General features: G+C 41.5%; 1 protein-coding gene across 9 annotated transcripts in view; it reads right to left on the bottom strand.

Moving 5' to 3' along the window:
* Nucleotides 1-1657: 1657 nt before the first annotated feature.
* Nucleotides 1658-13572, bottom strand: part of LOC309855557 (neuroligin-4, X-linked) — a 297214-nt gene continuing 285299 nt past the window's right edge. For all 9 annotated transcript variants that reach the window (XM_082715937.1, XM_082715944.1, XM_082715939.1 and 6 more), the window contains one exon: nucleotides 1658-5397. In XM_082715937.1, coding sequence (XP_082572063.1) covers nucleotides 4548-5397 — 850 coding nt within the window. In that variant the 3' untranslated portion in view covers nucleotides 1658-4547. The remainder of the gene's footprint in view (nucleotides 5398-13572) is intronic.

Here is a 13572-nt window from a genome sequence, read left to right as displayed (position 1 = left end):
TATATAGATATAAATATTTATATACTTCCATAACATAAATAACAAATAACATATTTATATATTTTAGAAAAATATATAAAATATATAAATAACATATTTATATACTCCTATGAATATATTTAATTTATAGATATCAATTTATATGACTTATATATAATTTATATATTATATAATGTATTATATATTATATACTATATGATACATATAATATATAAAAAGTAAAAGTATATAACTATAATTTATATAATTTATTTATTATATTTATTTCATTTATATGTTATGCATTATAATATATAATTATATATAAAGTATATACATTACAGATTATGTCATATATTTTATGTATAAAATATATTTATATTATAATATATATTAAATATATAAATTTGTTCAATATACTCTAAATCTAATAAAATTCATATATTTTACTTTCTATAACTTAAATAATATAATCAGTTTTCATATCTTATATTGAATATATTTATATTATTATGTTAATGTTATATATATGCATACTTTATATAGAATATGATTATATTATTACTATATTATATTATTATATGCATTATAATAATATATAATAGGAAATATATGATCATTTCTATTAATTTCATTAATAATGAATGTTATTAAAATGGTATTAATATAATCAGTTTTCATATTGAATATACTTATATATTATATTATACACATTTTATATAGAGTATGCTTACATGTTATTATAAACAGTATAATATATAATAGGAATGATATCATTAATTCTATTAATAATGATTATATTATTAAAATGGTATTAATATTTATGACATGTAATGTCCATGTAATATCCTGTTTGCCTCACACAGAAAATGGCCTGAATCCATATATAAAAGTATCCCAAGTTCAAACAAAGCCACCGATTTGCTGGGGTTCTTTATGTGATAAATAATCAATTATATGATAATTAGCTGATCGATGATGCCACGCCTGCCTGTGGGGTGGGGATTCCTGCTGTCTTATTGGTGGAGTTTGGGCTTGGAAGCCCACCGTGTCCCTTTGAACCCAAGTTCAGCTGCCGAGCGGCTGAACGTTTCTGACTCTCAACTCCCTCCGCTTTCAGAAAGTGGGTCACACAGGTGCCTGACCCTGGGGGCTCTCGGGATCCGTAAAGGGGATAGGAGACGGCCAGACGCATGGTGAGCCCTTGGCAAATTTGCTCTCCCTGGCATGGTGGAGATTTTCTGCCTCTGGAGGTTTACTCTGAATTTCTGTCCCTGCAAGATTTACTCAATGGGGACGTTTGAAAGTTGTAGGGCCTGATTTGGTCGCCTGGAATACCAAAGCCAGTGCCAGGGGAACGGACGAATGAACGGGCAGTGGGAGACGTCACGGATCCCAGTGTGGCCATTCAGAAATGTTTGGGCAACATCAGCATCCTCCTGCAGGATGACCTTGGCCCCTCCCGCGTCAGGGAGAACGTCCCCCACGATGACACCAACATTGTGCATGGGAGACCCAGCACAAACCCCATCCACTACCGGTGGCATGGGTCCGTCTCCGTCTGGTGAACCCCTGGGCTCGGAAGATGGGAAGGGGCGTCGGAGGGGAGGAAAGGAAAAGTCAATAAAACAGACCACCTACAACAAAGGAACGGACGCACAATTATTTGCACAAAGCATTAGAAAATACTGTGATATTTTATTATTAAAAATGCCGCTGAAAACTTTATACATATGTGTCCAGCCATATATATCTTCTATCATTACTTAAGGCAAAATCAAAAACAAAATTGCAAAATAATAACCCAAGAAACCATTAAACCCTGCGTGCCTGTGAAGGTCAAGAGTAAAAGCCTAGGAAAGGTTCTTTTTTTTGTGTGGTTTTTTTTTACTTATTTTTTTTCTCATTTTTTTCCTCTTTTTTTTTTTCACTTTTTTATAGATAGCAAGTATATTTTATTCTCATAGAACTCTATGAAGATTCTATAACTTCTTTCCATGTAGAAATAAGATATCCCTTAAGATGTATTAAATTTCTTTTGATCATATCCTCTGTAAAAGCTAAAGTTATTCACTTAACAAGAACTCTTTTTTTTTTTTTCCTTATCCAAATGTCACAAGCCTGACAGATTAGTGTGCATATTGCTAGCAGAAGACAGTTGGAAATACTAAACAAATATTGGAATTCACATTACAAACATACCGGACCCACATGGATGCGAAGCATCACTTCCCACGTCGCTTCACGGAGAGCCTACCTGCCGTACCCAGCTGGGGGGTGGGAGAGGGATACGGAGCTTGCAGAAAATGACCTGACAATAGCTTCAGAAAGTGAGGACCTGGGGGGGGGGACATAACTCGTAGCCGGGAGAGCCCTCGCTGCAGGAAAGGAGTGTGGTTTCACCGTGTGCAAAGTCGGGGTTGAGAGAGTTCACGTAGGCGTATGTACAGAGAACCACCCCTCTTTGGATTTAAACCCAGAGAAATGGCAGGTTCGGTGGTGTCCCTTGTAGGCATGTCTAAGGACGTGCCTTTTTCTAGAGGGCGCCTTTGAACGCGTCGGTGGAGGTCACTACCGTGTTCATGGAGGGGGGTCCTTTTGCAAAGGTCAAGCCGGGTCGGGGGACGAAAGGACCTTGGGCTGTATTGGTGCAGCATCCCCAACTCGGCAAGGACTTTGACGCCTGGGTTTCCAACACAGCCCCCTTCGAGACCGTATTTTCAAGTATCTTTGGCTACTGTTTCCCGATGTTGCGATAATTCTTGAAAGCCAGACGACAGAGTCGCCACGGCTACCTGTCCCTTCCGCTTTGGGACACTCAAAGCGTGCCTTTGGGGGAATTTAAAGGACCGTGGGAACATGGGAAGGTGTCGGAGGGCCGATCTCCGGTCCCCAGCTTGCCCATCGAAAATGGGTGAGGAACCTGCGTTTCTTACCTGGACGGGGAAGGCTATCCTAAGTCCCCCGGGAAACCTATGCAGAGCACTTCCAATGTTCTACCCTTTTCAGGGGGTTTGCCTCCTGTCCGCCATATTCACGGATCTGTGAGTGACACAGAAGCCCACGAAAGACAGGTCTTTCGGACAAGCGTATGTTTTATCCGATAAATGATAGAAAGAATAAAAAAAACAAATCTTGCTCACTGATAAATAAGGGACTTACTGCTTAAACAAAAGCCTTCTGCAGCTGCGGGGGAACAGTGAGCCGTATTTACTCGGCAGGGCACGGCCCCACCAAAGGCAAGCTTTCTTTCCCTATTGGCAACTTTTCCTGTTCGCGACTCTCCCTCAACATATTCAAAGGACCCCAGCGACAGACCAAGATCTGTGTTTTGTTTCTCCTGCCGGCGCTCTGGGCGTGCGTGTTTTCTCATTCAGCAGGTTTTAACACACTCCACGCAGGGGATCCGTCCCGGCGTTGCAACTTTAGGAAGGCTCACACACACACCCCCGAACATAAAAGTGGCCTCCAACCAGCAGTCTCCTAAGAACGCTGTTGCATGCATCTGTGCAACCCCGCAGAGGGGGGAAAAGCCCCACCACGCAGACAGTCTGGGTCCGATGCACGTCCCCACGTCCTCCTGCAAAGGAAACGCGTTAGAAAGCCCCGCGTCTTGGCTCACCGCAAGGAACTAAGAAGAAAATCGTCCTGCGTCCGGGAGGAAACAGAGGTGAATGACTAATGTGTATATTTATATATATATATACATACAGACCACAATGAAAAGCACAATGTCGGTAAAAGCTCTTTCAAACGGAAAACACCAATAAAAGCTTTTTTGTTGTTGTTGGTTGGTTTGTTGTTGCTGTTTTTTTGTTTTGTTTTTGTTTTTGTTTTTGTTTTTTTTTTACCCTCTGTGTGTGTTTTTGTTTAAACTCACAGCTATATACATTTTTTTCTTTTTCTTTTCCTTTTTTTTTTTTTTTTACAAAGTTTCTTAAATATAGTTCAGGCTGGCAAAACAGGTTTGCACAGAACTATAGGTACGTTACTACAGAGTCTGCTCTTTTAATAGGAAAATTCTGCTTCTCCTTCTCTCTGGATCACACCTCCATAGGCAGGGTAAAAGCCCACCGTCTTTCAATCCTTCCGTAGAGCCATCCATCATATGGCACATAAAGAACTTTGTGTTTTGTTTTGTTTTTCCATTGTAATTAAAAAAAATTTTTTTTTTCTTTTTGAAGTGTCCCTGGCTGAGTTCCCAAAGGGTCAGCTTCTCTCGTTGCATTGGAAACACCCAGGTCCTTGAGAGAGGCGATGTCCTCGTCACGCTGAACGTTGGCTGGAGGGATAGGGATGTTGATGGTCCTGGAACGGCAATGAAATCGTTTTCACATTTCTCAGGGTCAGAAGTTGATCTTGTAATACTGGGAAAGGCCCGTGGGATGGGTCCACGGGGGATACGCGCGATGGCGGCCCCGCGGCGTTTCTGTTGTGGTGGTGGTGGTGGTCGTTTCGGTTCTAAGTCAGTGGGATGACAGACATTCCTCGCGGGGAGATGTTGCTTTTCTCTCTTTCTCCCTCTCTCCGGTGGGGAGGAGCCGAGGGCGGGGAAGGGAACCGCACAGCTATACCCGAGTGGTCGAGTGTCCGTGGGGGAGATTTGTACTGTTTTGTCCTCCGCTGAAGGTGTTGAATGTGTGCAACGGCTGCATGCCCGTCAATGTGTTGGGAATCATGGTGATGGTGTTTGGTGTCATAAGTGGGATGTCGTCTGGAGACCGGCGCAGGGTCAGGGTGTAGTCCGGGGGACAGGTGAGCCTCAGCGTGTCATGAGCCTGAAGGGACTCGCACTCGTGGTCGTGCTCCAGCTGCTTCATCTGCAGCGACATGATCTCCTCGTTCTGGATGTGAGCGATGTCGTTGGTCGTGTTTCTCTGGGGGCTGGGGCGCCGGTGCGTCTCGTGGCGCCTCTTGTCCTTCTTGTAGTACAGAGCTGCAAAGGCCAGGATGTTGAGGAAAAGCAGGGAGGCCCCCACGGCGATGGTGACGCTGAGTTCGGTGGAGTAATCCCGTTTGGTTTCGATGAGGACGGTGGTGTCCTCGGGCCCTGTCTTGTGAGGGTCCTTGGAGTGTTTGGGGTTGTTGGCGGGAGTGATGGCCGGGCGTTTGGTGGTGGGCCAGATCTTGGCGGGAGACCGCCGGGTGCCATAGGGGAACGAGGTCATGTCAGGAGGGGGGACCTTGGTGGTTGTGGACACATACTGGAAGATCTCATTGAGGTTGTGCAGGTGGGGAACCAGTTCCAGCCAGAAAGCCACCTTGGTAGCCCGGTAGTGATCCCTCACTCTGGGCTTTAACCCAATATGCAGATAGAGCTGGTCTTTGGGGTTATACTTGGACCACGCCACTTCCTCGAAGCGATTGGGTTTTGTGTGAATGAACTTGGTATCCTGAGGAACAGGCTGGTTCGGGTCACTGGGGGCAGAAGAGAGAAGAAAAGAGAAAGGTCACACTCTTTGACATGGGACAAGTCAACCTCCTCATCAAATACCACAGGGAATGACAACCGGGGAACCACACCCGTTGACCGATGAGCACCAGGGACCCGAGAAGCCACAACTCCTTCGGCTGTAATCCCCACGTGCTCACCATTTTATGTTCTCATTAACATTCTCTCCCTTCCCTTGATGTTAAACATCATTCCTGATGGTGGACGTACGGCATTTCCCTAACATTTGTACTATTTTTTGAGAAGATCAAATGCTCTTTCACCAGGGAAAGATGGAAAAAAAAAATGTGTGTAGGAAGTTTTATAGGATTTAAAGTGTAGCTACTTTGGCGCCATAAATCTGAACCAGTTCTTTCCCCCCACTCAGGGACATTTGGCAATGTCTGGAAACATGTTGGGTCATCATGGAGGGAGAGACATGCCATGAATGCGTGGAGGGTTTGGGGACACTGTCTGACATTCTCCCGTGCCCAAGAGCCCCCCCGCACAAGGAAGTCTCTGGTCACAAATGCCAATAGTATTGAGGCTCAGAAATCCTGACTTGGAGGCCATTGTTCAAAAACTAGGCATTCCCTTTCTTGCTCAAGAGTGGCGTCTGCAGTAGATGAATACACATTGGAGGCTGAATAAGTACAATGTATGTTAAAAGTCAAATAAAAATGGGCTTTATGATCGCAAAATGGGAGTCAGTAGTAATAGGCGTCATGTGTTTGCTCTCTGTCGGAAAGAGGGATACTTATACACTTGAGAACCTGTTGAAGGCTGAGTCACATAGAGATCAAACCATATTCCATTAGTTCTAAGAATCTTGATAAAATCACACTTTAAGATACGGTGAGGTTAATGTGTTTAAGAGAAGTAACACTCGGTGCCGGAAACTGAGGGGTTCTGCAGATGGTAAGTGCACCGGGCCAACTTTGGAACCTGAGATTTTTTCCTATTGTTCACATAAGTGAGCCCAGGCAGAAAGAGAATCATCAAAATTAAAGGATAATGCACAGCACGTGGTGCTTTAAGCATCTTTGCCACCTATTTTCTTAATAGAACATCCAACCTCCCCAACATATTGTATTCTCATTTCTTCCATTTATTTTTAGGGTTGGTCAAGCAAAGTATAAAAACGTACTTCATCTTAATGTTTATTTGTTTCGAGAACGTTGAGGTTATGCATAGCACAATGTCCTGTGGTGGACAGCCCTGGGCATTCTGACATCACCGAGGAGCCAGGACAAGCTGGGACCGGCACACCCACGTTGCTTGCCCTGGGTGTTCAAACTTCTGCTTTGCAGGCAACAGCCTCTTGGCAGCATTTATAAACCCACGTCCAGCCCCTGCCTCTCAGCTCACATGCCAGAAGACTGGGGGACCGAAGGTCCTCCCTGAAGACCCCAAGTCCACACATGTGGCCCTGCCTTGTGTGGGATACAAACAATAGAGTGATCAACGGGTACAGCGTCTGCTAAGGGAGAGACCTTTGCCCTCAGTGCAAGGTTGTCCAAAGCATTTCCATGCATTAAGCTCTGCAGCTGTCCCCCTTTACAGGCGTGAAGTCGTGAGCAAACTTGTAAGCCTCTCTGGGGCTCATCGTCTTCATCTATAGAATGGGTGAAAATACTGGGATTGGAAGTAAGTGATGGAGGTTAAGGAATCACTAAAAGGTGTGGGGCAAATAGGGACTACTTAACAAATATTGCCCCCTTCTGCCAATATGTAAAGTGGAATATCTACAAATTGCTTAGGGACAGAGGACTATAAAGTATTATACTGTAATTCTGCCCAATATGTAATTACACAGCACGCATTGTATATATCCTATATATAGTGCCTGCCAGGTGAAAGTGCACTTTATACCATAGTATATATGGTATACTATACACTGTGCATGGTATTTACCGTATACCACAGTAAATATGGTATACTATACACTGTGCATATTTACTGTGTACCACAGTATATGCGGTATACTGTACACTGTGGAAACTGTATACCACAGTATATATGGTATACTGTAAAATGTTCATAGCATTTACTGTATATTATAGTAAATATGGTATAATATACACTGTGCATATTTACTATATGTCACAGTATATATGGTATACTGTACACTGTGGATACTCTATACCACAGTATATATGGTATACTGTACACTGTGGATACTCTATACCACAGTATATATGGTATACTATAAAATGTTCATAGCATTTACTGTATATTATAGTAAATATGGTATACTATACACTGTGCATATTTACTTTATACTGCAATATATACGGTATACTATAAATATGTAGCTATTACTGTATACCACAGTATATACAGTATACTATACACTGTGCATGGTATTTACTGTATACCACAGAATATACGGTATACTATACTATACACTGTGTGTGGTATTTACTATATACCACAGTATATATGGTATATTATACACTGTGCATATTTACTGTATACCACAGTATATCCAGCATACTATATAGTGCACATGATATATGATATTATATATGGTATACTATCTTTGTATATCGCATATATTACAAATCATAGCATATAGAGTGTGTTAGGAACATGGTATACTGTGCATAGTATTTACTGCCTGCCACAGTATATACAGTATACTACACACTGCACATATTTACTGTTTACCACAGTACTTATGGCATACTATATTTGTATATTGCATATATTATAAATCATAGCATATACATAGTATATTAGGTACATAGTATACTGTTTTGTAGTATATTGTAAATCATAGCATATACAACCTATTATATACTGTCTATAGTATATATTGTATCAAACTATAGTGTATACCACAGTATATATGGTATATTATACACAGCACATGATACTGACTGCATACCACAGTATATATAGTATACTGTATTTGTATATTACATATATTATGAATCATAGCATATACAGTATGTTAGGTACATGGTATACTGTATATAGTATTCACTTCATGCCACAGTATATAAGGTATACTATGCACTGCATATATTTACTGTATACCAAAGTATATACAGTATACTGATTTGTATTGTATTCTAAATCATAGCATATACAATCTACTATATACTGTCTACAGTATACATTGTATCAAACTACACTATATAACACAATATATATATGGTATATTACACACAGCACATTATACTGACTGTACACCACAGTATATACAGTATACTGTGTTTGTATATTGCATATATTAGGAATCATAGCATTGGCAGTATATCATATACTATCCTTAGAGTACATTGTGTAAAAGCATACTGTACACCACAGTATATGAGGTTCACTGTATACTGTATGTAGTACTTACTCTGTACCATAGTATATATGGTATACTGTATTTGTATATTGTATATTTATAAATCATAGCATATATAATATAGATATACTGTCTATAGTATACATTGATAAAAGTGTACTGTACACCACAGTATATGTGGTACACTACACATAATATTTATTGAACGGTATACTGCATTTTTATATTGCATATGCTATAAACAATAGCATATGCAGTATATTATATACTGTCTATAGTATACATTGTATAAAAGTATACTGTATGCCACAGTATCTTATACACTGTGAATAGTATATACTGTATACTATAGTTTATATGGCATACTATATAAAGTACATAGTCTTGATTGTATATCACAGCATATATACTATCTATAGTATACATTGTAGACAATTATACTTATATCATAGTATATTATGTACTATAGATAGCATATATATATACCACAGTATATACTGTATGTTATACAGCACATATAGTATATATTCTATCCCACTGTATATCTGGTATACCATATATTATATACAGTATATACTGTATAAAACTATACGGTAGTTTTATAGTTCAATATATACTGTATGAATATATATTATATACCATAGTATACACTGCTAAAATGTACTATATATGTAGATATCTATATATGATATATAGATATAATTATAAATGTGGTATACAGGAAAAGAAATTTTACCTTTTAACTGAAGACACACTCACTGCAGTGCTTTTATTTTACTAATGGGATTAAGAAAATAAAACAAAATTATAGGTCCCCATGTCCTGAGTTTTCTTATTTATGTGTTCATTTATAAGCATTAATCAATTTAAAAATAAATTTTTTATCTCTTTACAATTCTTACAATGTTTCATAAAAATGTTTGCTTCCATAGAGCACCTCATGTTTCCTTTTTTTTGAGTCTTCTGGAATACATTTTTGAAAAAAATTCCTGTTTAATTGGAATCTGCCATGGAAACAGTTGTTATTGATTTTTATTGTTCTAAAAGCAAAGAAAGGTGGTGAGGATTCCTACTATTTTTCCATCGATCTGATTTCACTGAATTGGGTCTATTAGCTGTGTGGACCTTTTATTAAGCAGGGGGCATCTAGGAAAGAACGCTTTCTGTTCATGTGGGATATTGGACTATTTTTGTTGAAATTCAGTGTGCATTTGAAAGGTAAAGAAACACGTTTATTTTGTTCTCAAAGAATAGAGCAGAGGATTTTGAAAATCCAGATAAGTAAGCTTTAGCCTGATACAATCTATCTATTAAAGCTCTTGGAGATGCACAGTCAGACCCCTTAACCCAATATAAACTCACAGAGCTCAGGAAAGTCCATCTTTTTTTATTTGGTCAAATTCTCCAAACACAGCAAGACCTCTAAGTGGGATAACAGTGTCTTGCCTTTTAGACCTGACGTCCACCAGCAGCATGTTTTAATTTCCATAAGGAAAATTAAAGATCATAATGATTAAGGATAGAATGAAATGGACATATCTTCTCTCCCTAGTAAAATCCCCAGTGCATATACCTGTATCTCCATTTCCCAGCACCTGAAACACATTTTCACCTGTCATCATTGGGGACATCCTTCAAGTGCATTTCTAAGCTCTTGTGATCCATTTTATTTGCTAGAGATAGGCAATATGGTTTCTTTAAAAATAGCGGTAAACTCTCCAAGAGGCTCTTCTGGATGGTGGAAGGTCCGCCTTCCACCTAACATCATGTGGTAGCTGACTATCTGCTCCTAGACCTCTCAAAAGAAGACCACCCATTATGCACCAAGAAAGTGGGTCCAATGACACATGTCCCCCTACACACCAGGTGGAGATGTTCCTTCATTCAGCTTAAATTGTGTTTTGGCAGGAAAGGTCATTTCAAGACCAAGTGTAGGCTGCAGCTCTCCCTAAGCCATCCACCCTAAGTGCCTCTCGCTTTAGGTTGAATACACATTCATCCCAGAATAACCAACCAAATCGAAAGTCATGGCCTCTGAGGCAGACTGACACCGATGTCCTGAGAACAAATCCAAGAACTGAAATCTATGTTGGTTGCCTTGGGCCACCAACTCTCCATTCTCTCAACTCTGATTCCATTTCAGTAAGCCCTTCCGTGGACAAGGCTTCATCTGGTTGTCCCAATCGCTATTTGTTGCAATGTGTTCTAGAGAGATCAAGTCTCCCTTGGTGTCCCCTTTATTGGCACTTCCCACACAGGACGCAAACCAAATCAGTGTTTGGTCCACAAGTACCTGGATTCTATGGACCGGTTGGGTCTCGTGTTCCCAAAGATGTTGATGACACAGAGGGCCCTTCTTCCTCATGCTCTGTAAACCTTGAAATTCATTTTAGATTTTTACTTCTCTTTGATCAGAACTTTCCACATCAGCTTTTTTTGTAGACTAGTACCTGTCTTGACCTAGGCTGTTGTTTCTCCAGCCCGTTTGGGGCGAGTCTTCTAACCCAGATCACGGAAACAGCCTCTTAGCTCTAAGGAACTCTCCTCTCTCCTCCCTCTCTCCTTCCTATGCTCATACTCCCAAACACGACTCTTCTGTGCTTCACGACAAACAGACCATGGAATGTAGACATTAAATCCCAGACAGAAGGTCACAGCCCTCAGTTTTGGGTTGTACAACAAGTGGCCACAGCATACACGTGCCTGGTCTGACGTGTGAGCACTAAGGAACACGCGTGGTGTCTCAAAGGTGCAGAAGATTGGAACAAACACCAAATGAAAATGGGGATGCGTGTCCTGACGCCATGTCCTCGTCTCCGCATAGCAACGTGTTGTGATGGACAGATGGCGAGATACTCCCACACAGGACATTCCGTGGCAACCTGCCTACGTGTCTCTATCTTTGGATGGCCATCTTATCAACGTGTCAGACAGATTGGCTTAAAAGTCCCACCTGCTCCATGCTGTCTTGATTCCATCGGCAATGAATGACCCTAGTTCCCAATAAGGCGCTAGGCACAGAGACTTGAAATTTGGGGACCAGCGTCCAATAGAATCTTGGGCACGGAGGACATTAAAAATAGCACGCAATCCTGGAACGTTGTGGTGTTTTTTAATCCTGGCTCCATCTTTGATAGGTCTTGGTGAAAAGGTCCATTGGGTGGTAGGAGCTCGTTCTCATCTTGTGACATTAATTAATTCCCTTTATCTTTTTCTTTTTCTTTTTTTAAACAACGCAAGAGCATGGGCTTCAGAGCCTTTGGCAAGGCAAGAGGCTCTAATGAGAATTTAATGGCTTTGTTTGGATTTTACCAGTTTTTTAATGGTTCAGTTACACGGATGATGAATGATCCTCGCTTCCCATTTAAGAAAATCATAGGAAGTTCATCTCCACACACGTAAGGAAAAAAAGTATGTGGTTTTAACCAAGGTAGGCAACGGCAGTGTGTTTAGATATGACGTTAGGAGTGCTGTGTGTGGACGCCAGTGTCCGTGAACCGGCTGGCCATCATTTGGAATGTGGCCCTGTGAGGCTTTCTGCTTCAAGAATGTGACACTTTGCTAGGAAAGGCAACCCATACCTGAGTTCAGTGACACAACCGGACATCATACTGCCCTTCACAGGGCTGATGTTTGACGTGTTCCCCCTTGACATCAACATGGGCTGAAATGCTCACCCCCAGTCCCTCAGAATGGGGCCTTATGTGGAAATAGGGCCATTGCGGATGGCATCTGTCAAGATGGGACTTCTCAGAGTCAATCTGACCGACACTCTGTTAAAAAGAGGGGCATGTAAAGACAGAGAGACCCAGGAGGGCTGGCTTGGGAGGCAGATGCAGGAATGAATTGGAAGGACGTCGCTGGACAGCCACGCCAAAGACACCTGCCAAGCACCAGCAGCTAGGAAGTAGTGTGAAACCTTCCCATAGAGGTTTTAGAGGAAGCCTGGCTCTGCCAACACCTGCATTTCGGACTTCCAGCATCCGAACTCTGAGACAAGATATATTTTTGTGGTTTTAATCGACACTGTCTGAAGTACCCAGTTTTAGGAGCCGCAGGATTGGTATAATAATGCAAAACAAAGATGGTATAAAAAATGTTTGTGAACATGACCTCAGTCATGTCCTTGTCGAAGAGAGAATTTTCAGGCGACAGGCCAGCAACTTCCCCAAAGGTCCACACATCCTGTGGTCCTCCCCGCCCCGTCCCCAAACGAGACTTTCTTAGACCAAACTTGTCACATCTGACAGTTCCAAGTGCGTGTCCGTGCCACACACTTGCCACTCTATAAACACGCCGTATTTTTGCTAAGACCACAAAATATTCTGGAACCGCTTGCCACCCAGGAATATTTGGGGTCTCCGTAAAGAATGACCCCCACTGGAACCCGAAGTAAGCATGGACGCCCGTGGCGTCCCCACAGCTTGTGTCTTGAGCTGCATAGGGCTCAGGCACTGTGGGGCTGCCGCTGGCTGGGAGCTCCAGCCCGACGCCCGGCCCACCATGGGGACCTCCTCCAACCCTCGGGGCTGTGGGCAGCTCTGAGGTGAATTCTGTGCACAAGGCTCAAGGTTAATGAAGGAAGCAGAGACGACAGGAGAGAATGACAGCCCATTAGTTTCCACAATCGTGTTATTAGACAAGAGAAAAATGAAAAGATGATGTGAGGTTTGCAGCTATTTGAAATGTCGGGGAGTCTGTCTCCTTGTTTGCAGAGACGCTGCTCAAGGGGACGCTGGTGGGAACTGTTGTATGTGTGGGTTTATATGGTTTCCACTAACTTGAGCCAATAAGCTTCCCTCTGAGGTTATGTATATATACAAACACACACACATATTTATATACGATGTATATATTTTAT

The sequence above is a fragment of the Mustela nivalis genome (genome assembly GCF_964662115.1).
Source record: "Mustela nivalis genome assembly, chromosome: X".
NCBI lineage: Eukaryota > Metazoa > Chordata > Mammalia > Carnivora > Mustelidae > Mustela > Mustela nivalis.
This window is presented reverse-complemented; position numbering and strand designations above follow the sequence as displayed.